General features: G+C 53.8%; 9 protein-coding genes across 9 annotated transcripts; 4 read left to right on the plus strand and 5 right to left on the minus strand.

Annotated features, from left to right (window-relative positions):
* Window positions 1–1,058: 1,058 nt before the first annotated feature.
* LMH87_006238 (uncharacterized protein) lies at window positions 1,059–3,222 on the plus strand (the record flags this gene model as incomplete). Its single annotated transcript, XM_056204093.1, has 3 exons — window positions 1,059–1,085; window positions 1,148–1,349; window positions 1,406–3,222. 3 exons carry the CDS (start codon window positions 1,059–1,061, stop codon window positions 3,220–3,222), a joined length of 2,046 nt encoding a protein of 681 aa, XP_056059484.1.
* A 477-nt stretch (window positions 3,223–3,699) lies between these two features.
* Window positions 3,700–4,098, minus strand: LMH87_006239 (uncharacterized protein; the record flags this gene model as incomplete). The annotated part of the gene is made up of 1 exon (XM_056204094.1): window positions 3,700–4,098. The coding sequence occupies one exon, from the start codon at window positions 4,096–4,098 to the stop codon at window positions 3,700–3,702; it is 399 nt and encodes a 132-aa protein (XP_056059485.1).
* Window positions 4,099–4,869: 771 nt separating this feature from the next.
* LMH87_006240 (uncharacterized protein) lies at window positions 4,870–6,854 on the minus strand (the record flags this gene model as incomplete). The annotated part of the gene is made up of 3 exons (XM_056204095.1): window positions 4,870–5,395; window positions 5,454–6,602; window positions 6,664–6,854. The coding sequence occupies 3 exons, from the start codon at window positions 6,852–6,854 to the stop codon at window positions 4,870–4,872; spliced, it is 1,866 nt and encodes a 621-aa protein (XP_056059486.1).
* A 1,133-nt stretch (window positions 6,855–7,987) lies between these two features.
* Window positions 7,988–11,824, plus strand: LMH87_006241 (uncharacterized protein; the record flags this gene model as incomplete). Its single annotated transcript, XM_056204096.1, has 4 exons — window positions 7,988–7,995; window positions 8,319–8,395; window positions 8,482–8,958; window positions 9,012–11,824. 4 exons carry the CDS (start codon window positions 7,988–7,990, stop codon window positions 11,822–11,824), a joined length of 3,375 nt encoding a protein of 1,124 aa, XP_056059487.1.
* A 701-nt stretch (window positions 11,825–12,525) lies between these two features.
* LMH87_006242 (uncharacterized protein) lies at window positions 12,526–15,427 on the minus strand (the record flags this gene model as incomplete). Its single annotated transcript, XM_056204098.1, has 3 exons — window positions 12,526–12,951; window positions 13,013–14,967; window positions 15,037–15,427. The coding sequence occupies 3 exons, from the start codon at window positions 15,425–15,427 to the stop codon at window positions 12,526–12,528; spliced, it is 2,772 nt and encodes a 923-aa protein (XP_056059488.1).
* Window positions 15,428–16,279: 852 nt separating this feature from the next.
* On the plus strand, window positions 16,280–17,186 carry LMH87_006243 (uncharacterized protein; the record flags this gene model as incomplete). Its single annotated transcript, XM_056204099.1, has 3 exons — window positions 16,280–16,304; window positions 16,403–16,941; window positions 17,013–17,186. The coding sequence occupies 3 exons, from the start codon at window positions 16,280–16,282 to the stop codon at window positions 17,184–17,186; spliced, it is 738 nt and encodes a 245-aa protein (XP_056059489.1).
* Window positions 17,187–17,517: 331 nt separating this feature from the next.
* LMH87_006244 (uncharacterized protein) lies at window positions 17,518–20,448 on the minus strand (the record flags this gene model as incomplete). The annotated part of the gene is made up of 6 exons (XM_056204100.1): window positions 17,518–17,859; window positions 17,922–18,561; window positions 18,618–18,680; window positions 18,731–19,322; window positions 19,378–20,262; window positions 20,322–20,448. 6 exons carry the CDS (start codon window positions 20,446–20,448, stop codon window positions 17,518–17,520), a joined length of 2,649 nt encoding a protein of 882 aa, XP_056059490.1.
* A 105-nt stretch (window positions 20,449–20,553) lies between these two features.
* Window positions 20,554–21,600, minus strand: LMH87_006245 (uncharacterized protein; the record flags this gene model as incomplete). Its single annotated transcript, XM_056204101.1, has 4 exons — window positions 20,554–20,703; window positions 20,906–20,978; window positions 21,185–21,462; window positions 21,559–21,600. 4 exons carry the CDS (start codon window positions 21,598–21,600, stop codon window positions 20,554–20,556), a joined length of 543 nt encoding a protein of 180 aa, XP_056059491.1.
* A 1,653-nt stretch (window positions 21,601–23,253) lies between these two features.
* On the plus strand, window positions 23,254–24,989 carry LMH87_006246 (uncharacterized protein; the record flags this gene model as incomplete). The annotated part of the gene is made up of 2 exons (XM_056204102.1): window positions 23,254–23,268; window positions 23,331–24,989. 2 exons carry the CDS (start codon window positions 23,254–23,256, stop codon window positions 24,987–24,989), a joined length of 1,674 nt encoding a protein of 557 aa, XP_056059492.1.
* Between the last annotated feature and the right edge of the window lie 196 nt (window positions 24,990–25,185).

Genomic DNA, 25,185 nt, shown 5'->3' on the forward strand with positions numbered 1-25,185 from the left:
TGGCAAAGCCAAAACTGGGGGGAAGACTGAGCGTGTGCAGACAGCGGAGCAGACCAGCGAGTTTTAGCGGAGGTGGCTACCTACCTAGGTACGATATAGGTGTCGCAAGGCCGCTGAATTTAGGCGTTGGTGCCATCAGCCTCCTGCATCCTGGCCTGTCGATACAGTGCCACGGTGCCAAGTGCCAATGCCCAAGGCTTCCAGGAGCACCACCTCACTGGCCCGACTGGCGTCCGGGGCTGCAGGGGCCTGCCGTTAGTAATCACTACCACGTCACGTAGATCTGTGGTGCTGTTGACCTACCTAAACAGGCGCGGAGCCCCAGCCTTCAGTAACTAATAAACGTAATGGACCTCTATTTTGGGATTGGGACAAAAGAATTGCACCATGCGGGATGGGCATGTAAATTGCCGTACCGTCGGTAGAATGGGAAAGGTAAGCCGGTTTCTTCGTCTACAGCAAGTCGGCTCGCAACCACTCTGAGCGCCAGCGATCGCGGCGAAGGCACGATGTCGGAACCACAGCTCTCAGCCTATCCAGGAGCACGGCAATGTTGCGCTTTCTCAACTCCAGCAGTACAATCAGATCGCATGCAGCCGACCTTTAAATTTTCTGCACGCTACACTTGATTTATATTTAACCGAAACAGACTGCAACGCTGCACGTAGTCCGGGACTTTCTCCCCCGTTTGCACTCAGAAACCGGTCACGTGCGCACTGCACAGATTGCAGCTGAAGCAATGACCCAGCATCAGCCACAGCTCGCAGGGTGCTGTGGTACCAATACCGGATTTATCAATTTTCCGCTCCTCTTTTACCGTCACTAACTCCAGTAACGGGTGGACCCGGCCCCTTCATTGCCTCTTTCTGCCGGCTTCTATGACTGGGGGCCAGGAGTGCTTTTTTCTTGCGCCAGAAATTTTCGCCTTCTTCCCCTTCTTCCATTCCGTCTCCATCACCTCTCTCCATCCATCCTCATCACCCTCTCCTTGCGCCGTTGTTTGTCGCGCGAGCTGTCTTCTTTCTTTTTCTTTTTAATACCCCTCATTAATATTCAAGATGCTCGCTTCGCGTCTTTCCAGAGCTGTAAGTCATAGAAGAAGTGGCAGCTGCCGACGCACCCCGATGGCCGCTAATTTTTTTTCTAGCTTCCCCGAGCTACCCCCTTGGCCGCCCGCCAGGCTGCCTTCAGAGCCCCTTTGGCATCCAGATTCGCTCGCTTCGAGTCGACTGCTGCTGAGGGTGAGCAGAAGGTCCAGGGCTCCGTCATTGGTATTGATCTGGGTACCACCAACTCTGCCGTCGCCATCATGGAGGGCAAGGTCCCTCGCATCATTGAGAACTCCGAGGGTAAGCTTCAATTGATCCTCACAAGCTGTTACAGCATTCGCTAACTAGCTATCAAGGTGCCCGCACAACTCCCTCCGTCGTCGCCTTTGCCGAGGATGGCGAGCGTCTCGTTGGTGTCGCCGCCAAGCGCCAGGCCGTCGTCAACCCCGAGAATACCCTTTTCGCTACCAAGCGTCTGATCGGTCGCAAGTTCACCGATGCTGAGGTCCAGCGCGATATCAAGGAGGTTCCTTACAAGATTGTCCAGCACAGCAACGGCGACGCCTGGGTCTCTGCTCGCGATCAGAAGTACTCCCCTTCTCAGATTGGTGGTTTCGTCCTCAACAAGATGAAGGAGACTGCCGAGGCTTACCTCTCCAAGCCCATTAAGAACGCCGTCGTCACTGTCCCTGCCTACTTCAACGATGCTCAGCGTCAGAGCACCAAGGATGCTGGTCAGATCGCTGGTCTCAACGTTCTTCGTGTCGTCAACGAGCCTACCGCTGCTGCTCTGGCTTACGGTCTCGAGAAGGAGGCTGACCGCATTGTTGCTGTCTACGATCTTGGCGGTGGTACCTTCGATATCTCTATCCTCGAGATCCAAAACGGTGTCTTCGAGGTCAAGTCCACCAACGGTGACACCCACCTGGGTGGTGAGGATTTCGATATCCACCTGGTCCGCCACATGGTTGCCGACTTCAAGAAGACCTCCGGTCTTGATCTCTCTGGTGACCGTATGGCTATCCAGCGTATCCGTGAGGCTGCTGAGAAGGCCAAGATTGAGCTTTCTTCCTCTCTCCAGACCGATATCAACCTGCCCTTCATCACTGCTGATGCCTCTGGCCCCAAGCACATCAACATGAAGCTCTCCCGCGCTCAGCTTGAGAAGATGGTTGATCCTCTCATCAGCCGCACCATTGATCCCGTCCGCAAGGCTCTCAAGGATGCCAACCTTCAGGCCAAGGAAATTCAGGAGGTCATTCTCGTTGGTGGCATGACCCGCATGCCCAAGGTGGCCGAGTCCGTCAAGAGCATTTTCGGCCGTGACCCCGCCAAGTCTGTTAACCCTGACGAGGCTGTCGCCATCGGTGCCGCCATTCAGGGTGCTGTTCTCTCCGGTGAGGTCAAGGACCTTCTCCTTCTCGATGTCACTCCCCTCTCTCTGGGCATTGAGACCCTTGGCGGTGTTTTCACCCGCCTGATCAACCGTAACACCACCATCCCCACCAAGAAGTCCCAGGTCTTCTCCACCGCCGCCGATTTCCAGACTGCTGTCGAGATCAAGGTTTACCAGGGTGAGCGTGAGCTCGTCAAGGACAACAAGCTCCTCGGCAACTTCCAGCTCGTTGGCATCCCCCCTGCCCACCGTGGTGTCCCCCAGGTCGAGGTCACCTTCGATATTGATGCCGATTCCATTGTCCACGTCCACGCCAAGGATAAGTCTACCAACAAGGATCAGTCCATCACCATTGCCTCTGGCTCTGGTCTCTCCGACAACGAGATCCAGCAGATGGTTGAGGACTCCGAGAAGTACGCCGAGACCGACAAGGAGCGCAAGCTTTCCATTGAGGCCGCCAACCGCGCCGACTCTGTCCTCAACGATACCGAGCGTGCCCTGAACGAGTACGCCGACAAGCTCGACAAGACTGAGGCCGACGGCATCAAGGAGAAGATCACTGCTCTCCGTGAGTACATCGCCAAGAGCCAGTCCGGCGAGGGCGAGGCCACCGCTGCCGAGATCAAGGAGAAGACCGATGAGCTCCAGGTTGCCAGCCTGAACCTCTTCGACAAGATGCACAAGGCCCGCAACGAGGCCGGCTCCGGCGAGCAGGCTTCTGGCGAGCAGCAGCAGCAGTCCACCGAGGGCGAGAAGAAGGATGAGAACAAGCCTTAAATGGTTCATTCCGATTTTCGCATCTCCTGTTACAACAACACTTACCCACCAAAAAAAAAAGTAACCCGTTCCGATTATAGAGAAGCGCGGAGAGTGGCATAGATGTATTTTCTCATTGTATTTTTCCTCTTGTACTCATATCCCTTTCAGCCATTGCTGCTATCCACTCAAAACACTTCACCCATGTCTTTTACTATCATGGTTCGCGGAACCGGCGTTGGAGCATAAAATCTCGATTGAGAGATGTTTGTTACGAATGATTTCATGGACGCACAGAGGGGCCCCGTGTCTTTTTTTGGTTTGAATGTAAAACAATCTGTGTTTAAGTTAGATGATATAATAGTACCTCCCCCCTCTAGATCATGGAGAGCCGGAAATGTATTTTTGGCAAACAAAAAAGAAGTTGATATTTCTAATGCAAAAGTATGAGTACAAGTGAATGTGGTTGTAACGGTGTAGATTCCTCGTTGTGGAGCGCTAACTCATCCATCCCCATGACGTGTTGAGCATGTTGGTTCCATGCCACGATGCTGCCGCCTCGGATCTCTTTTCTGTCATTATCTTTACGTTCAATTCCATATTCTCCGTCGGGCACGTTCGAAGTCTGGCCGCCTGCGCGCTGGCCTTGTCTCGACAGTGCGGACAGATGCGGCGTCGGAACGAGTTGCTGCTGTTGCACGCTTCCCAGCGGCGGCCCGTGTAGAGGAGCAGGGCGAGGACGAGGAGGGTGACGATGGAGAAGGTGAGGCACATGGCAGCTGTCGGCTGCTCATTGTCGGCCATGAATGTGCTCCACGTCTGTGTCTGTGTCTGTGGTGCTTGTCGAGCGACGTTGATGTGTGATGATGGTGTCGTCGTCGTCGGCACTGGTGCCATAGTGAGGTACTGTATGGTATGTGGTGCGCTGTCCGCCTTGTTCGAGGAAGTCTTGAAAGAGGTGGTGAAGAACAATGAAGTTGGCTGTTCAAGATGCGTAAATGTTCAATAGGTGGTAGGGGAAAAAACAAATTGTATATTGTATACTAGGTGCAGGTGGTGCAGATGTTCGGTTTGCATGTTGCCCGCATGCGTCTTCTGCAGGGCTCCTCCTCCTCCTTTTGGCAATAAATCTTTTCCCTCTGAAGAAACATTACGTATTGTCTCGATTTCGGACGGCCCTTGGGACGGTGACAGAACCCCTGCTCAATATGACAAGGAAAAATTGTCCATTCCATCTCTCTCCCTGCGGAAGGGGTGGGTTCTTTTCCCAGGTTTCCTTTGGAATGAGACATCTAACCCACCCATGGCGATGATGGAGGTTTGACGAACCACATATTCGTTTGCGGGCAGCAGACGCGCGCCGCCCGAGTTGCCCATCTGAGACACAATGCAAAGGATCAGCACGGCACAGCACAAGACTACTGGTAATAGTCGTTCGTCATATCGGCAACCGACCAGCCCCCTCCCGGCCGACAAAGTTTACCGGGACCAGGGGGGGTTTGCCCATTTACAGATTTGCGCCAAAAAGGTCTTGGTCAACATGCAAATATACGCTTTTTATTTTCATTTTTTTTTTCTCCTCCATCAACACTACTGCGTGTTTTATATGCTAATATAGACAACCCTGGTTCCACTGCCCTTCCTCGGCTGGTTTTGCTGCCACATTTTTCACCTGCCAAAACCGAACCAGCCTCTCTTCTGGGGCTGCGCTGGCTGGCTGGCTGTCTCAGCGGTAGATGGCGTCTGTCCTGTGACGGCAGCAGCAACAGGGGTCTTACCCAGGTAGCTAATATAGTTCCAGGCGACGTCGAGGAAGATCGGCTTGACGGGGATGAGGGCCTTTTTGGGCGGGAACTCGACAATGTTCTTGAGGTCGACGCCGCCAGCGGGGAACTGGTGCAGACGCTCGACCAGCGGGGCCGGGGCGACGGTGCTCTTGGCCAGCTCCTCCTTGCGCAGATTGTCAACGTGAACAATGGCCTGGTGGCGGCGGAGCTCGCCGTCGACGAGGTCAGAGAGCTGCCTGACGGCGTCGCTCGAGACTTCAATGTTGGGGGGCGAGCCAGCAGCGCCAGAGGGAGACTCGGGAAGCTGCTTGGTGGCAAACTGGCAACGATCAGAGGCGTGCTGGATGAGCGCGAGGGCGTTTGCGACGTTGCCAATGATGGCGTGCGAGCGAGCAATAGACAATGCCCTGTATGACTGTTAGTGATTCTGAACTAGGTCTTTGGAGTGCAGTAGAGCCAACATACTTGAGAGCGCTAAAGTAGCTGACAAAGGCATTCAGCCTTCCCGAGAGTGCTTCGTCGGCAGCCACGCCGGGCAGCTCCTTGATGGACTCGAGATTTTGAAGAGTCCCGTCGTATAAAGCAGCCTTCTCCTTCAGCTTCGTAAGCTTTCGCGAAATAGGGAGCTCGGTGGGGCCAGACTCGTCGTCATCGTTTCCTTCAGTCTCGGCCTTCTTGATAGCCTTGGAGCGGCCGTGTTCCTCGATAGCGCCGTCTGATTCTCCCGTCAGGACACGGTTGCGGCCAATTCTCCAGCTAATCATTTCAAAGTTGACGGCGGTGCGAGTGATTTGCAAGCTTTGCATGCGGGTATCACTCTGCGCAACGCCCTCACTCCGAAGCTCGTCAATGGCCTGCTTGGTAGCATCCACAGCATCCTGCGTGGCCGTCAAGATATCGTCGTAGGCAGCGGCAGCCTCGCGCGGAGAACGGCTCTTGCCCTTGGCCAGATTTTCGGCCAGGTTTTGCTTTGCAGCGTTGACCGAAGCCCAGGCGAGGGCGATTTGGGCGTCTTCGATGCGCACTTCCCGCGATCGCCAGGTAATGGTATCAGGAGCCTTGTCGGGGTTTCCCAGACTTGTTTTTGCGTCAGACTCTCCAGACAAAGCACCCGGGTCGACCTCGTTGATCTGTTCTACAAGTACTTTGTCGGAATCAGGAAAAGCCTTGTGTGCAATAGTCGGGATCGGAATGGTGCGAGGCGTCTTCAGCTGGTATGCGGCATATCGAATCGAAGGATCTATAGTATCGGCAAGGAGGTCCTTGTAAATGTCGCCCTTCCCGGCCGTAGTCAGTGCTGTGTAGATGACTCTTGAGACAGCGTAGCTCTGGAGGCACGGCTGCCAGGTGTGCTTCTCAAACTGCATGGCGCCCACAATGAGGGCTTCGTAGGCTTTCGCTTCGAGAATGTCGCGAGTCGAGGCGCCCGAGACCGTGGTCTCCGAGAGAGCTTCGACGAGGCTGTGGGCGGTAATGGCGGCTCGGTTCAGCCGAGAGACTATGTGCGATTTAGTGCGGCCGGCAATTCCCTTGCGTCCTGTCGCATGAGCAGCTTTTATGGACATGGCCTGCGCCCAAGCCCGCTCGCTGGTGAGCAGCAGCAAATGCACATATCTAACGCCACGGTCAGCGCGAGAGCCCCAAAAATTGTGTCTTTGTAGTTTCAAACGCGTACTCGTGATTTTCTGCAATATTTTCAGAAGTGATGGCTTCCGTCTTGTGGAACTTGCCACGGTTCCGCGTGGCAATGCCCAGCTTCTTGCGCGAGCTCAGCATGCGCTTGGACAGCTGGCTGTGATAGGTGGAGTAATCACCATAGACGAGAGCATTGTCACGTCCCAAGAGGACGAAGCTGGTGATGTCCATGGCTGTTCCGCGCAGTCCAGCCCAAATCGATGGCGGTTGGGACCTGAATTGGGTGTGGTCGAGGTTTCGATTGAATTCTGGTGGGGGGGCCTCATGGCGGGGCAAAATTTGTGTGCGCCAGCTGGCAAGCTGGCTCGACAGGCTGTGCGATGGTTATGTAATCCGGGGTTGTGGGCTGAGAACAAGGATAGTGGCCGGTCATTTTTGATACTTTTAAAAAGGCACTCGTATACACTTTGCTTTATTATTTAGTTACTCAGTCTGTGTATACCTCTGGAGCCCTTTCCGAGGTCTTTTGTGCGGTGCACTGCTTCTAGCTGTAGCCACAGCAGGGTAGCAGCGATTTGGTGTAAGCGGGAGCAGCTGTACGTAGGTACGTGCTGGCGAAAGCACCAACGTGACCTAGAGGATTTCCAAAAGCCGGGGACAATCATGAAAATTAAATACGCAAAGATTGCCGAGAGCTGTCCGTGATGATGATCCGTGTCGCATTCTAGCTAGAGACGTGGCATGGCACCTCCACCGACCTGACTTGCATCCATCTCATCGAGCTAGGCGCCGTCGGCAGAGCAGCCAGGGCCAGTCAGGAGCCAGTCAGAGGCAGAGACAAGGCCATCTACAGAGACTAGCCAGACACGGCGCACCTGGCAGTTTCACATAGATTCATGGCAAGGCAATATTAGCGGCACAAAAATAGGCTCACGTGCAGGTGCCAAACTCACAGCGTGCTATCGGGAGCGGCTCTGGAGACTGGCGTCGAGATACCAGTACAGGCGGGCCCTGGCACTTGGGTGGCGCACGGGCCAAGCTCTTTTAGCTGCCTAGCTGGCCGCAGCAAAAACCGACATGAGCAGGTGACCTCGGGTCGACTCAAGCGTGCTCCATAGCTCCAGCGTGCACAGGATACTTGCAGCAGGTGGAGAGCCGCCCTGCAGTGCTCTCTCTCCAGCGCTCCCCAGCCAGCGAGTGCACATGGCGCCACCCTTGCCTGGCGGGCCGCTGTAATAATTAATTCTACAGCGTCCGATCCGCCTAATAATACTGCTCTTAGCGTTATAATTCTACGCTACCTATTCTCGGCCTCCAGATTAACCTGCAACCTGCGCAACCTGCTCTTGCCCTGCTGACTTATCATGTCAATGTGACTCGCTTTGCCAGTCTCCAAATCTTCTTCTTCACTCGGCTTCCTTTTCTCTGTTCAGCACACGCTCTCTCGTGCCCTCGTAGGCTTCACTCTCATTTTTGGTCCCTCTGCCCTGTCTCAGCGCAGCGCCTTGTCCTGCCACGGACCTGTGTTGCTCCCTGCACGCGCGCTGCCTCGCCACTATAGCCATTCTTCGTCCTATACGCCACGCTACGGCCTCTACTCGGCAATCACCGTACGTGCGTCGCCGAACAGATAAAAGTTCATTCTAGTTGCTCAGGTTCGGCTTTGCAATGAGATTTGGGCTATCCGCCTCCAAGGCGCTCTAAATTATCGCATCGACTTTCCCTGCTGCGGGCTCGTTTGCGTGACTCAATCCTCATCGTCTTTACAAACGGTATGTCTGCGTCTCTCCCTCTTGTTCACGATAGTCGCCCCTCAGCGCTTTCTCTCCACCACCATTTCACCTCTGATATACAATAGGCCACTCTGCCTGTTCAGACACTATGCATTCCTGGAACCCGGCCGCCTTGCTTCAGCCGGGTCGTCGCCAGCCTAATCATAGTCGTCTGGGAACACCCTCTTCGAATCCCGCGTCGCCTATGCCCTCGGCGCTCCGGGATCGGGCTGATTCTGAATCCAGCGCTAGCAACACGGTTTTTCAGTTTGCTACGGCTGGTGACAGTGCTTCGGACATCCCCAGTGGCCCATCAACGCCTGGCAGCACAACGCCTGTTTCTGGCGTTGGGTCTTGGCTCGAACGAGTCAACAATGTCCAGGCTCGGTCCGCCATTCCGCAAGCAAAGCGAAGAAAAGTTGATGAATTCGGCGACGATGGTAAAAGCACCACTATGCCCACAAGGCACGGCGGCGGCGGCCTCGGAGACTATGTTCGGGACCAGCAGCAGCAGTCCAATGGCGCTATCGCCACACAGGCCATGATGGTCGACTTGACAGCTGGTAAGCTGCTCTGCTATCATACACCTTTACCTCTCTAACAGTGTCTTAAAAAGGTACCGATGACGAGGTCCAGGAGATCAGTGATCCAAAAGACGAAGAAGTCTGCTATGGCATGATAAAGACCTACCTAAACTGCACTCGAGTTCCGTCACCAAAGCCTGGAACCCAAAGTCTCTTTGGCGCTGGCTACATTCCACCCATCAAGATCAACCTCAAGAGGGCTGTAGGCGACCAGACTCTCAAAATACCAGCGTCCGACTTTACCCGTGAAATTATCGGTCACGTCGTAGCCGCAACTGCTGGTGCTATGAGTCCGCTACTCGATAGCAACTTGCGTCTGCGAACTGAGTGCCGCATTCCATCTCAACCTCGCAAACCGGGCGAGGAATCAGGCAGCCCGACTTCACGGGCGTACAATTTTGAGATTGTTCTTTATGGTCCGCTGAAATACGCCAAGAACATTGGAGTTCACCTCAAAAGAACTGGTCAGCAACTTGTGGCACCTCACATGGTCCAAAAAGGGATTCGCGTCCAGAACCCTCATGTTAGCGAGTATAGACCTCCCGCTCCACGAACGTACTCCTCGTCCAACATGAATGCACAAACAGTCTCTAGTGCTCTGACTGCCCGCACCGTCGAGGAGGTGCGCTCCGAAGTGCTGGGTGTCTTTGACTCGATGACGAAAAGCGAAGACTTGCCTATGATGGACCCAAGTGACATAATTACCACGCCACTGCTTAAGCATCAGAAGCAGGGTCTTTACTTCATGACAACTCGCGAGTCCTCCAATGCCCAAGATGACAATAAGGAGGGTCTGGTATCTTTTTGGCAGACTAAACTTGGACCGAACGGCCAGAAGTTTTATTTCAATGTCATTACCGGCCATCATCAGAAAGCGCCACCACCGGAGACCAAAGGTGGCATCCTGGCCGACATGATGGGACTTGGCAAGACTCTCAGTATTCTGTCTCTCTTGGCGACAACCACCGAGCACGCTCGGCAGTGGGAGACCAAATCGCCCGTGCAGCCCTCTCCTGTGGAACCCAAGGCTGTTAGCAGAAACGACATTCTTGGCGGTAACCAACCGTCTCTTGGCTTGACTGCTGTGACCAGAAATTCACGAGCTACATTGATCGTATGCCCTCTCAGCACAGTCACCAATTGGGAGGAGCAGGTGAAGCAGCACGTTAAGTCTGGCGCTTTAAATGTGCATATTTACCACGGCCCAAGCCGCATCAGAGATGCTGCAAAGCTTGCGTCCTTTGACGTCGTCGTCACGACCTACGGTTCAGTCTCCAATGAGCTGAGCTCTCGCAAGAGGGGGAAGCACGGTCAGTATCCGTTGGAGGAGATTAGCTGGTTTCGTATCGTTCTTGACGAAGCACATATGATTCGTGAGCAAAGCACTGTCCAGTTCAAAGCCATTTGCCGTCTTCAGTCAGACAGAAAGTGGGCTGTCACTGGCACGCCAGTGCAGAATCGGCTTGACGATCTTGCCGCTCTACTCGCTTTTCTGCGCCTGCATCCTTTTCATGAACGGAGCAAGTTCCATCGCTATATTGTGGAGCCTTTCAAAGTTTGTGATCCCGAAATTGTTCCAAAGCTGCGTATCCTCGTCGACACAATCACTCTGCGGAGACTCAAGGATAAGATTGATCTGCCGCCTCGACAAGACCTTGTTGTCAAGCTCGACTTCTCGCACGAGGAGCGCGCTGTCTACGACATGTTTGCTCGAAACGCCCAAGATCGCGTCAAGGTACTCGCTGGTGCGCGAGACAAGGGACTCGGCGGCAACACCTACATCCACATCCTCAAAGCCATATTGCGACTGCGACTGCTTTGTGCACACGGCAAGGATCTTCTGAATGAAGCAGACTTGGCTGCTCTTGCCGGCATGTCTGCTGAACTAGCCATCACTATTGATGATGAAGACGAGGATGGACCAGCCCTTTCCCATCAGAAGGCGCACGAAATGTTCACGCTCATGCAGGACACCAATAACGATGCTTGTATTGAATGTAGCAAGAAGATTGCGGCTAACGATGACTCCATGGATAATGAAACCCAAGGAGACATTCTTGGTTACATGACGCCATGCTTCCACGTCATCTGCCGCTCATGCATTGGCAGCTTTGAGCGTCGCGTCAAGTCTAACGTCCCTGCTGGTTATATTGCAGGCCCTTGCCCCGTATGCAACAGCCAAATCCGTTTTGACTTTGTCGAACTGCGCCGAGAGGATGTGGAGGCCGAGCATAAGGGTGCTAGCCGTAAATCAAAGACTGGTCCCAAATACACCGATGGCTACAACGGGCCGCATACAAAGACAACGGCCCTTCTAGAAGACCTTCTCAAGTCGGAAGAAGCAACCAAGGCCAATCCCACTGAGCCGCCGTACAAGTCTGTGGTGTTTTCCGGCTGGACATCGCATCTGGATCTGATCGAGCTTGCCTTGAGGGCTGCTAGCATTTCCTTTGTCCGGCTCGACGGCACCATGTCGCGCATGGCGCGTACCGCCGCCATGGACAAGTTCCGCGAGGATGACAACGTTCATGTTATCCTCGTATCCATCATGGCCGGCGGTCTCGGCCTCAACCTGACGGCCGGCAACAGCGTGTACGTCATGGAACCGCAATTCAACCCGGCCGCGGAGGCGCAGGCCGTAGACCGCGTGCATCGCCTCGGCCAAAAGCGCCCCGTCAAGACGGTGCGCTACATTATGCGCAACAGCTTCGAAGAGAAGATGGTGGAGCTGCAAGAGAAGAAGACCAAGCTCGCCAACCTCAGCATGGATAGCCAGAATAGGTCCCTGGACAAGGCCGAGTCGGCGCGGCAGAAACTCATGGACATTCGCAGCCTCTTCAAGTAACCGCAGCAAGTGACGCCAACACATTTTCCCCAACCAATTTACGATCATGGCTTATTTATTGACGTCTTTTTTCTCTTGAGACTTTTACGACCACTTATCAACTGATTGGCTACCATGCTACTCGGCGCAGATTTGGAGAATTGGATTCGGGTTTCATTGGTTATTTTCGCACTCTTAATTTCGGATCTCTTCTTCTTTTTCCCTATTCGTTATCCAAGGCGCACTTCAACTCGCACGACGACAAGACAAGATGATTTTTATACCCAACTCTCACGAGCATGACGTTTCTCTTCCTCTCTTATTTCTTTTGTTTCTTGCTGTTAAATATTCATATACATGCCCACGCATCTCTCTGCAAGGAGAACATTCCTATCTGTTATTCTTTTTCTTTCTTCTCCTTCTTTTTACTCTTGGCAAAAGGGGACATGGTATGGCGTTGGACAGAGGCGGCAAATAGCTCAGTTTCACGACGCATTTTTAGTATTCTATGCAACATCATCTCACATCTCGGAGAATTGTCACTAGGCCTTGATTTAATCATGTTGTCGCATGTATTCATTCAGTCATTCATTTAGTCACCTAGCAAATGTCGCCCAGGGAGGCAGGCTGCCACAGGCACCTGCGGTCCAGCAATACAACGCAAGAGACACCCCGAAGATGCCTTGATGGTCTTTCTCTTCTTCTTCTTCTTCCTCCTCCATCTAGCCCGCCCGATTCGCGTTAGATACATCATCGGCCCTTAACCCAGTGAATTCCGTGCCCTGATTCACGGTACTGAGGCGCGCGCACAGGCTCAGAAGCACCACCGTCTCCGTTGCCGCATAGTGGTTGAGCGCGTCGAGCAGGATTTGCAGGTGGCGGCTAAAGCTGTGTTCCCACTCGTTGATCATCTTGTTGATCTCGTGGAAGCGCTCCTCGACGGACTGCATCGGGGCGTCTGCATCCTTGCTGCCGCTTCGGCTGGCCGCGGCAGCCCGGTCGGCCTGGAAGCGGCGCCACTGCATATTGGTCATGCCGGGTGGCTTGACACCGCCCGCGAGGTCTGGGTCGACATGGTCGAGCTCATTGGTGAGCCATTTGGTGTAGTTGGTAAACATGGTGCATGTCAGTATCAATTTGGCGTGAACCTATCAGTCGGCCAAGTTAGTGTCTCAAAATATCTTGAAGAGAAAAAAGCGAGCGCCATACCTTGAGTAGTTTGCTGTTCGTCAGCATGCATTCCTTGAGGCACGTGTCCAGGAAGTCAACATGGTCCTGCATAAGCTCATCTACGGTTCGGCTAGAACCTGACGACTGCTTCCCGTTTTCAGCCCCCTCGTTTAGCCGCGACATGAACTTGGACCAGTTGGGCTCAATGACCTCTGCCGTGCAGAAATACAGCAGCTGCTGAACCCAGGTGAGCATGCGCGCTCGCATCGTCCACATGCGCCGCTTCCATCGCTCGATCTCGCGGTTGGAGCTCTTGTGCGACCAACTCGCGCCTCGGGTGTGTACGTGCCACGTGGAGGACAGCTGCGATTCGAGATAGCGCAGGGAGAAGAGGTAACGGAACAGAGCTTGGTAACGCCATATGGTCTTGCGGCTAATGACGAGCGATACGGGAAAGGGCACGACATAGTCGAACTGCAGCGACGTGTAGCCAGTTGCGTTTTTATCCGCCTTGACGGCTTGGCTAGTCAGCGGTTGCAGGGCCTCGCCCTTCTCGATACCCGTAATGTTGACGACGTCCTGCAGAGATTTGATGAGAGTGACTTCATTCATTTCCACCTTGACATCCTCTTTGAAAGGATCGAGGGAGACGACGCTGCCCGGCTGTCGCAGGATCAGGTCGAGCAGATACTGGAGCTTGCCAGTGTTGACTGCCTTGGCATTTTTGCGCAGCTCTGGGTGGCCAAGCTCCATAAAGTGCGAAAAGTAGTCGGAGGGGTTGAGAAAGAAGTAGTGCTTGAGCGAGCGCAAGCGCGCAGGCAAGGCGTGGCTTGTGAGGAGGAGCTGCATGAGTGATTCGTTGGCATGCGCATATGCGCTGTTGACATTTTCCAGGAGACGGTTGTCGTCGAACGTAGTCGGCACATCGGAGACGACTTTGCTAACGTCGACGCCGCCACACTCGCGTACGACATTGAGATACTTGCCTGCCAGCAGGACTTTCTCTTTGACGCCTTCGAGCTGTGGGGGTACGTTTTTATCTCTAATAGTGTAGCGTCGTTCCCAGTACTCGTCTGTATAGTCCTGCTCCAGTGTCTCACGTTTAATGCTTTTCTGCTCCTTAATCAGAAACTCAGAGTGCGGGTCACGAATAGCGCCATGGTGTAGCCACTCATTGAGCATGCTCATATATGGCTTACTGGCGTCGCGTAGTAATGATGTCAGAAGCTCCCGAGCGGCTGGATCTCCAGCCATCGACTCGAGGCGCTGCGTTACCAAGCGCAGCACAACACCGCCTTTGCAAAGCTTCTTTTCCGACATTTTTCCAGGCGTGAGGTTACCGCCCTCTGTCAGACGCTCCAAGACCTTGTCGAAGTCCTCCATGCTTTCATCGTCGTCGTCGCTATCGTCATCGAGGAGGCCATTCTTCTGTAGCAGCTTTTGTGCCAGTGAATATAGCTGGAGCATCAAGTGACTGGTTGGAAGAGTATGGATATTCAGCACATGTACTGTAAATGTGTTGCTGGTGAGAAATTGTGTTTCCAGCTCAGAAATCATGACAATGTAATCTTGGAGGTATTTCCGAACGGCGGCGCATAAGGCGTGGTTGACGGCGCCGAATTCTTCGCGGCTCTGAACATCGACAAATGCTTCGAGGGCAGAATAATAAGTGGCCATTTTGAGCATCGAAGCTGCCAGATCGTGTAAGCTCGGATCGAGACCGGGCAGTATGCGGAAATTCGGGCCAGAGAGCCGATCTCGTTCCTCTCTCGGGTTGTATCCTTTGTCAAAACGAATATATTGCCCTTCGTAGCCCATGAACACGAACAACAAATCTTCAACGATAACCGCTTCTTGCACAGCGAGGGATAGTTCGGCCAAGGGTGTCGGCTGCGGAGCATTAGGCACTGTAGAAGCTAGAGGCGGGATCGAGACTCGTGATGCCAACGGCGCTGTTGTATGAGGGCGCAACGTGACTTCGGGGTTCCATGGTACTGTGCAAAGAGAAAGAGCTATTAGACCTTGTTTCGGTTTCCCTCTCTGGTTTGGAGGCGCAAGCATACCTTGAGCTACCTCTGGTTTCGGATCTCGGGGCCGTCTAGGGGAAGCTGCAGACTTGCGGTCGCCTGGGGCACTGCGGCGCTGTATCTTCTCGGGGCTTGCCGTCCGCAGCACTATTCGGTCGGCGTGGGTCTCATAAGTGCGCTCCGTGACCTTGCGCTGCTCTTCGTAGCGCCTCTCCTCGGTGGTGGCCATGCTGATGGGGCGAGGGTTCCCCGAGGCAGAGCGCTTATGCCCCAGACTCGCTTGGAAGCTGCCCGAGGGCGGCGGGCCATTCCTGCCTTCTTGTCGTTCGCGCTTGCTGCCATGCCCGCCGGCGTTGCTGCTGGCCATGCGGGGTGTTTCGTCGCCGTGCCCGTTTGCGCGATTCGAAGCTCTCGATGCGCCAGACATTGCACTGATGGGATTCGTGTATAAAAATACAGAATGATTCGTTAATGGCGCACTGCGTACGAGGCACCGCAGCAGCGCTTTGCGATGCACATGAGCGCGCGTGGGGTATCTAAACGTAAAACGAACAAGGATTCAAACGCGAGGTTTTGGTGGTGTATACTGGCAGTCGCAGCATCACGTCCCACCAAGAACGAGACGCGACTGGGGTCTCTCCAGCTGCCTAACGAGGGCGTTGCTGGTGGGGTTGCTTCACTGTAGGCTATGGCACGTCGGTAAGTTTACAGTGGCCAGCCTCTCACCCTTGCTTGTTACCACGCGGTTCTGCGGATTAACTAGGGCCCGGATCGCGGGAGCTTCCCAGTGCCGCTTTCGCAGAGTTGAATAGCTGTGCAAAGCTGTTCACAGAGCTGCTGAAAGGGTTCTTGGAAGTTATTTTTCTAACCGTCTTTAAGAGAGACATATTTGAAGAAAAAAAAAGACTCTGTTGCAAGCTTTGCTTTCCTCATCGCTCAATGCGCGAAGAAGCTAACTCTCATCTTCACTATTGTTGCTGGTTGCACAACGCTCTATAGCAGCATCGAAGCTAACCTAAAAGGGGGACCAAGCACCAGAGGGCTGCGTAGGCTCAATTGCCTAGCTTACCACTTCCGCCGTCGCTGCGGTCACAGAGCTTCAGCCTGGCCGTTTCCCGCGACCACAACCATCCCATCGACGAATCCCCATCTCCTCTTTGCAACTCTACCGCCGGCAGTCTGCTTTCTCGTCGAATTGCACGACAATCCCCGTTCCTCCTTGACCAAGAATACCTGTCCTCTTTTTTAGCGTGGCGATAGATCCCAATTCCCGCCCAACATGTTCATGTCAAGATCAGAATACGGCAAGCTATCTCCCCATCTTCCTCTGTCGCGTTCCTGGCAGCGCGGCACAAACCTACTTGAAAGATAGCCCTCGAACTAACCTGTGACATACGCGCAGACCGAGGCATCAATACCTTCTCCCCCGAAGGCCGCCTCTTCCAGGTCGAATACTCCCTCGAGGCCATCAAGCTCGGCTCCACGGCCATCGGCGTCGCCACCTCCGAGGGCGTCATCCTCGGCGTCGAGAAGCGCGTCACTTCCACCCTGCTCGAGACCTCGTCGGTCGAGAAGATTGTCGAGATTGACCGCCACATTGGCTGCGCCATGTCGGGCCTCCAGGCCGACGCCCGCTCCATGATTGAGCACGCCCGCGTCGAGTGCCAGAACCACCACTTCAACTACAACGAGCCCCTCGGCGTCGAGAGCACGACCCAGGCCATCTGTGACCTGGCCCTACGCTTCGGCGAGGGCGCCGACGGCGAGGAGACTATCATGAGCAGGCCCTTTGGCGTCGCCCTGCTCATCGCCGGCCACGACGAGAACGGCCCCCAGCTGTTCCACGCGGAGCCTAGCGGTACCTTTTACCGATATGATGCCAAGGCCATCGGCTCAGGCTCCGAGGGTGCCCAGGCCGAACTTCAGAACGAATACCACAAGGTACGTCTTATCCCCCACCAGCTCTTCCACCAGCATTGTTGATAGAATGCGCTAATCTATTTGCCTTGCAGTCCCTGACTATTGTCGATGCCGAGACCCTCGTCTTGAAAACTCTCAAGCAAGTCATGGAGGAAAAGCTCGACTCCAAAAACGTCCAGCTCGCCAGTGTCACCAAGGAAAAGGGCTTTAGAATATACACAGATGAGGAAATGGCCGCCGTCGTCGAGCGACTACCAGCAAACTAAACGAAATGGCACTGTATTTATAGAATTAGAGCTAGCTTTGATATCACGATTGCTTGCTCCAGCAAATGAAACCCAGAACACCCTTGCCAGTAGTTTGTATCCCTCATTTACGTCAATCAGCTCCGCTTTTACATGGCCGCCGAAAGCCCCCATCAATATAGAGGTAATAGTTTGATAAAGACAAGAATATCTTTGAAACTCAAGCGCACCTTGCTTGGAGGTGTGGCTGCTGCTTTCCTTCCCAGGATCAGCTATAATTGCAAGATGGCATCCTCTGCCCATCCACACACAGTTTTTATTCGATTCCCAAAATAAACAACAGTTGTTGCCGCTACGTGCGATCATCTCGTAGCTCAAGGCGAGCCATATCTTCTTCTGCAGCTAACAGTCCAAGTGCAAATTGGGCCCTGTCAGCTCTCGCTAGCACAATTCGCTTGTCGCCTTCTTTTTCAAAGACTTCATCGAGACGCCTGGCAGTCCGCCACACCGACTGTGCATGCTCTTCCACAGTATTATTGCTGCTTTCGTATGGAGGACCACGGCCCATCTGAGCTGCCTTCTTCCACACAGCCTCGCAGCCGGTGGCAATTTGCTTCGCTGATTGCCATCCTGTGTATTGGGCGACGTCCGACATTCTTCGAATAAGCCAGTGTCGTTGACTGTCTATTTGATACTGGATAGTGTTAGTCAAAGTATACCCACAGGCTGCCGAAATCATCGCCACAGTCATCTTACCTGTACGCCAGCCACAAACAAACAGAAGGAGCACTCAATTAGTGCTGCAACAAGCAGAGGGTCCGGGGTCGACCTGGGGCTGTCTGCCCAAAGTCCAGAGGCGATGCGTCCAATTTGGTTCGCATATGTTGCCGTGTCCTTGGCGGCCATCCCTGCTGCCTGCATAGCTGCTGGCGGCATATGTGGATGGGCTCTATGAAGATGAATCAGGCCCATATAGTAGTTCATCCATACGCCAGAGATGGAGTAAGTTCGGTACTGGACAGCGAGTCCGAAGGGAGACTCTCGTCTGTCCGCGTATTCGGGGCTTAGCGGCCGAAAGTCTGGTCCAAAGCTATCCTTGAGGGCTTCGAAAGCTTCCTTAATGCTTTCCCACTCTTCAAGGGCTGCATCAAGCTTGGCACGAGGATCCGAATCGTCGGATTGCTCGCTTTGAGGGGAAACCTGGCGGGGTGGACTAAATCCCATGGGCGTTTGGAAAGCTCCCTGAACAGGAATAATGCCTGGAAATGGCGGTGGTGTGTTCCCGGAGGACGGGCCCGGCGGAGCTGTAAACGCTCGGCGCTTTCTTCCCAGATCTTTGGCAGCAAAACTCGCGACGCGCCCAAGTAGTAAAATTAAATGGTCGTACGTGCCAAAGCTGAAGGAAGGTATTCATTAGTATTATCTCTGTGTCGATGAGCAATAATAACGTACATCTGTCCAAACTTTGCCACAGGCGCCCGGGGAGGAATTTGCGACCATTCTTTGTAGTCCATACTAAGTGTTATTAGCGGGTTGCTCGTCCGTCTCTACCGCAAACAACTCACAAAAGTTTGGTGCCGCCGAGTATACTCTGGTACACGTCCATTTTGCAGAACCACCAATATAAGTCGGAGAGATTTTCGAAATTTTCAATATCTTGCCCTGTGACGTCCTGTAGGCCATCCATGTCTCCCTCATATTCCTCGAGCCCGTAGTCCTCGGCGTAAATCGGACTACCGGTGATAGTTCGAAGGAGCTCATAGTCTAATTTCTCCTGCTCTTTCGGCAGAAATGTCGGATCACTCAGTGAACGTTGTCGCTCCGATTGCCGTCGCTTTGGCAAGCAGCGCCGCGCTTGAGCTCGTAATGGTATCTCTCGAAGCAAGATGCTCGCACCATTGAGATGCTTGCACCAGTTTTTGTGATCAGCCATCCAGACCTCAAAGTATCCTAATAGTAAAGTCGCTGCAATCGTAGCTAAATGCGTCCTGCGGGAAGGAGAGTTAACATTTCTTGCTACACGTCTGATAGCTCTCGAGTAATGTCGTATGGCGGCGACGTGGGTCTGTCCTTGTATTCTGGCGAGTTGGAAGCTCGCCAGCGCGAGCATCGCGTGCAACAAGCCCGGATGGTGAAATGCAATGACCGGTAGCGTATCTGTGAGTTTTGCGGTCAGGTATCATCATCTGTACCGATACGAGGAGGAACTTACAGGCCCAAAGATTGTGTCCCTTAGAGTGAAACTCTTGTTTCTCCACCGGGTCGCAAGGGTGGCGCTCGTACATGGAAATAGTCGGGCTGGTAATATTCAGGAAGTAAGAAAATACGGTTATTTCGCCCTGATTGCGCAGCTCTGAATTTGCTGGCGAATCCATATAGGAGAACAGGGCTCCGCATTGGGCGAAAAAGTCGTACTTCCTTGCATCGGCTCGTGCCCCATTCCATGTCTTGGTGAGTGTTTGTAGGCCACGAGAATTTGCAGCTTCTATCAGTCCGTCATCGGATATTGACATGGCATCGTCGTCTTCGTCGTCATAATGGGAAACGTGATGACCGACCGGTTCTGGTATTGGTGGAACAACTATGGCATAAGGCAAAACAAGCTCATCTTGCCAATTCGCCTGGTTTGGCCTTGCATGGCTGGCCACAACTGGCATGCCATTTCCGTAGTCGGGCGCCATGAGAGGATTAGGGAGCATCGGTGGTGGCTCCAATGATTCAGCACAATTGTAGTTGTTGAAGTCGAAGTACTGCGACTGGAGTGTTGATATGGCTGGCTGTTGGGAGAAAAACACATCTTCGGACATGCCCATCCGCATATCATGCCGAGCCGAGTGTCCTGGATGAATGGGTGGTCGAGGGGCAATTGGGGTCAATGAGGGCCGCATGCCAGATCGAGCGAACTGGGCATGCATACTTCCAATGTCACCTGCATGATTTCCGCCGTAGCCCGAGGACTGGAACGGTCCCTGAGAAGCGCTCAGGGGTTCCTTAAAAACCACTCTAGGGTTATATCCTTCGCAGACACGTTTGGATTTGATGCAATTGGCACACGTGGGTCGGCCCTCGTCGCATTTGATGCGTCTTCTGCGGCACGCTGTGTAGGAGGTCAGCATCTAGCAAGAAACGGTGCGTAAATCAATGGAGAATTTGTACTTAGACAGCCTGTTTTGGTTCTCTTGCGAACGTTTGGCTTCTTGTTGGGATCATCATGGCCACTGCCTTGCCTGTCCGAGGCTTCAGAAACACCGTGAGGGACCCTGGCTTTCAAGGCAGTCTCCATGCCGTGCTGGTTTGTAGTACGTCTCCCGGGAGGTTATGCTGGAGACGATGCTTTGAGCCAAATGGTTCCAAATCGTGCAGTGTACGTGGCCAATATAGTCTTGTATCACTTGAAGAGGGGCATTTTGGAGCGTCCGCAAAGAATGGCGAAAGGATGAAAAGGCAAGGACGGTCTCGAGTTGATATGTTCAACGCTAGGTTGTAGAATGTTCTGTTGAAGTCTGAAAGAGATGCGGAATGGTGTGTTGGGGAGAGGCTGTGGAGAATTGTGAGCAAACGAAGAACAGATGCATGAGGAAAAGGCGGCGCTGTCCGACCCTCCGGTTGCCAATGGACAAGCACAGCAGGATTAATGTGCAACGACAACGGTGTAACTCGAAGGCCAAGATAGGTAGAGACAAGAGTATAGGTAGCGTCGAGCTGAAGATGCAGAGGGCAGGTCGGACGGCTGAGCCTACCTCGCGATGCAAAGCTTGCTCCAGGTACGGGATGTCCGGTTGGACTTGACCGTCAGGGAAACTGAAAGCTTTGCTGGAAATTTCTCCGTGAATGTGAGCCAAGAGGAAGTCGAATGTCTAAATGGCAGGATGCTTTTCAAAGATTGTCTCGTAGCATAAAAGGACAAGAGCGAGCAGGGACAGCAATCGGTGGTTGCAAGTGTCAGTGGGGACGGAGCTTCCAGTGCGTGTCCCAGGGCGTCCAGGGCACGAAGGAAAGTGAGCGACAAGTGGGCGGACCAATATTGAGAGAGCCAGCTGGCGTGTGAGGCGCGGCGATGGATATCGAAACGGCGAGAAGGCGTGCCAATGGCGAGAGGAGCAGTGATGAAGAAGGTGAAGCGGTGGCTTTCAGACCGACCCAGAGCAGAGATACGTAGGTAGATGAAGAGCTGCAGAAGGGCCGAGGGCGGGTGGGATGAGAGATTGCCCCTCCAAAAGGGCCAGTGAGGGTCTTGAATAAGGTACCTTAAGGCCTCTCCGGGGTCAGCATCCACTGAGAGCCCTCTGGCAGCTCGCTACCCAGAAGGGCACAAAAGATCGCCAGAAATCCTCCCGCAACCATCTTTAAGCGGGCGTTCTAGGCTGTCGGCGACCACTGCACTGCTACCTACCCTTCCCTTCGAGAGCAAGGCGGAAAACGACAGTGAGTTCATCCCCAGTCACTCCCGCAAGTCCCGTTGCCCGTGCCCACAGCTTCCATCCCACTGGTGATCCATGATCCCAAGGCTTCAGTGGATCCCAACGGGGGCCAAGCAAGCCAAGCTCCAACGCCAGCGCACTAAGGTACCTATCGTGTTAACGGTTGCGCCACTAAAGACGCTAAAACCCCAATGCCAACAGTGTTGCTTCCAGTACAACGTACCTTATTTAGGTAGGTAGGTAGCGCTCCCAGGCAGTTCGCAGATGCAAGCAAGACCGCCGCACACTTGCGCTGCATTACCAAACCACACAAGACAAATGCCGCTCACTGCCTCGAGCTACTGGGTTGGCAGTGGCGCTCCTGCAGATGCACTAATGCCACGAAAACAAAGATCGCCGTAACTTCTACAAGGTACATCTCAGCAAATCGCTTCCAGTCCTCGTCCATTTAAAGCTGGTTGACTGGTGCTGGAGGCCCCTCCCCGGCTCTGCGTTCTCACCTCCCCCTCCATGTACCTAACTTATTAGGTACGCCCCTGGACGCCACCATCTTACTACGCTGAGCTGAGCATCTGCGATTAAAGTTGGCTTGATTTCTTGCGTCAGTGCTCTGACAACTTTTCCAATCACATCTGGGATGGCATCCGAATTGACGGCTGGACGCTTCCCGCACATCCCGCCACCGCCTCATCGCCTGTACACCCAAGATCTCGCGAGTCAAGCTGGTGCAGCGGAATCCTGGGACACAGGACGTCGACATTGCCAGCCACCTGTTGAAGGGCCTAGCGTACAACCCTGTACTATGACGGTTATTGGGCGCAAAGGTAGCATAGTCAGGATGCAGTATCACAATACAGACGTCGCGCCGGTTTCCCGCCTCATCTTGTTCGCGCTCTCTTAGTCGAGCAACCCAGCTCGGCCAGTCCTTGCTTGTCGCAACATGGTAACCGTGCCATCGTAATACACAGTCGACGCTCCGCGCATGCCAGACACCACATTACATGCACTGTGTATCTACTGGAACCTGCCGTGTAACGCCTACGATATTGCCTTGGGACGCGCGTGGGGTCGTGGCACATTCTCCCGTGATACTAGAAGCCAACCCACCTTGCCGGCAAGCCACGCTTTCTCAGAGCTGCAAGGTATCGCATACTCTACCGTTTTAAGACATCCTACCCGGCGTTGGCCCAGGTCTCGTGTCACTGATGCCATGCTCTCAGACCCCGAGAACCCATGTACATCACATCGTGTTCGGCGAACTGCAAGGTCCGGCTGCGGCCGCGTTCAACGCAGGTTGCCGTACGAGCCCTGGTCTTCGGCCATAATCTAGGGAGCTTCACTTGCGTTCGGCGCAAGTTCGAGACCTAATCTGCCCGCTGATGAAGTCGACTCGGTGTTGAGTCTCTGCTACCTTTCATCTCCCGCCTTCAAGCGGACATCCGCGACAAACGTCGAATTGCTAGAGAGTCGACAGCTTCGCAGCACTAATATTGCCCTATTTCAAAGTCTTAGCAGCTCGCAGTCAGCATTCTTGAGCCCTCGGGTCGAATGGGCTGGGCTGATACATCAACCGAGATCGCCGTGTCCGGCTTCGCTCTGCTGTTGATTTGGTTGGTGATATGTCATATTTTTCTGGTTTATTTTTGGAGAATAGTGTGACGGAACCAATGCTGTATGATGAGGTAGGCAGCCGCTTTCTACCGGCATAGAAAATGTTCGTTTCCGAATGCTCATCCAGAGGTAGATGCGGTTGCAAGGTTGTACCTCGTCGGTGGAGCCATGGGCTGCACCAAAAAGAGGCGCGAAAGCCCGCCCCATAAAAAAACTGAACCTGTGCAACTTCTTTTGGCGCTGCCTTTTCAACTTTTACAGCACCTCAAGCCAGCTACAGGATAAAATTTCCAGCAACTCTGACAAGGAGCCGGCGACAATGTTTGCTGTTCCGGGTTGGTCTGTCTCTGCAGACAGCCTCAAAGCCGAAAAGACGGGCTCCAACAACGTGGCGGGTGGCAAGAAGCGTAAGAGACCTGGCCGTCCTCGAGACGAGGACGTCACCACAGAAAATGTCACACAGCTCTACGAGACTGTCGTGGAGGGCAAGAACCCCAATGCCCCAAAGAAGGACAAATCGGCCAAACGCCAAAAGAAGCAGGGTGCTACAGAGCATGTGCCGGCCAAGCACGACGGAGACGGGAAGAAGTCTACTGAGCAGGAAGAGCAACAACAGGACGATGGCCAAAAATCAAAAGACAAAAAGGACAAAAAGGAGAAAAAGAAGAAGCGTGATAAGCATGCAGGCAAAGATGGAAGCGAAGTGTTAGAGGCCGATACCGATGCCAAGGAGCAAAAGGCTGCTGCCATCCCTGCACACCTGCCATCTGCGCAACCCAAACTCACGCCTCTGCAAGCAGCCATGCGGGAGAAGCTTGTCTCTGCTCGTTTCCGCCACCTAAATGAGACACTATATACCAAACCATCCGAAGAGTCCTTTTCGATCTTTCAGGATTCCCCGGAAATGTTTGACGAGTACCACGAGGGCTTCCGCCGGCAGGTCAAGGTGTGGCCGGAGAACCCCGTCGACAGCTTTCTCCAAGACATTCGCAGCCGTGGCAAGGTCCGTCAGCCATTCAAGGGCAAGCCGGGCGCACGCCCGTCTTCCCTCGCCGCCTCACCTCTTCCTCGCACAGGAGGCACCTGCGTTATTGCAGACCTGGGCTGTGGCGATGCCGCCCTCGCACAGTCGCTGCAGACGGACAAGGGCAAGATGCGCCTCGACGTCAAGAGCTACGACCTGCAAAGCCCCCATGCGCTCGTCACCAAGGCTGACATTGCCAACCTGCCGCTCGAAGAGGGCTCCGTCAACGTCGCCATCTTCTGCCTCGCTCTCATGGGCACCAACTGGATCGACTTTATCGAAGAGGCGTTCCGCATCCTGCACTGGAAGGGCGAGCTCTGGGTCGCAGAGATCAAGAGCCGCTTTGGCCCCGTGCGCAACAAGCACGCTCCCGTGGAGCACAGCGTGGGCAACCGCAAAAAGGTCGGAAAGAAGGCCAAGGGTCCTGGCACCGGTGGCAATGCAGTCGATCCCATGGATCTGGCTGTCGAGGTGGATGGCGTCGAGGACAACCGCAAGGCCACCGATGTGTCTGCATTTGTTGATGCCCTCCAGAAGCGAGGATTCGTGCTCAATGGCGAGCGCTCCGAGGCCATTGATCTCTCCAACAAGATGTTTGTCAAGATGCGCTTCATCAAGGGCGCTACCCCGACGAAAGGTCGCGCTGCCAAGGCGCCGGAACCTGGCAGGGGCAGGAAGCCGGCATACGCACCAAAGATTGAGGATGAGGAGGAAAACGGTGTCAATGAGTCGGCAATTCTTAAGCCTTGTGTGTACAAAATTCGGTAAATGTTGGGTTTTCTTTTACAGCAATAATACAAGGACTGGCGTCTGGCTCACTTGACATATTTCAAAGTCTCACATGCAGCAAGGTTCATTGTAGTTGAATTTCTTTTTGTTTATTTTTGCGTGCCTGTATGTATTGAGGTTGTACCGGAGACACATCATGATTGTCGTTGCACTTGGTCATCAGTGCCCAAGGGCC

The sequence above is a fragment of the Akanthomyces muscarius genome, chromosome 1 (assembly GCF_028009165.1).
Source record: "Akanthomyces muscarius strain Ve6 chromosome 1, whole genome shotgun sequence".
Lineage (NCBI taxonomy): Eukaryota > Fungi > Ascomycota > Sordariomycetes > Hypocreales > Cordycipitaceae > Akanthomyces > Akanthomyces muscarius.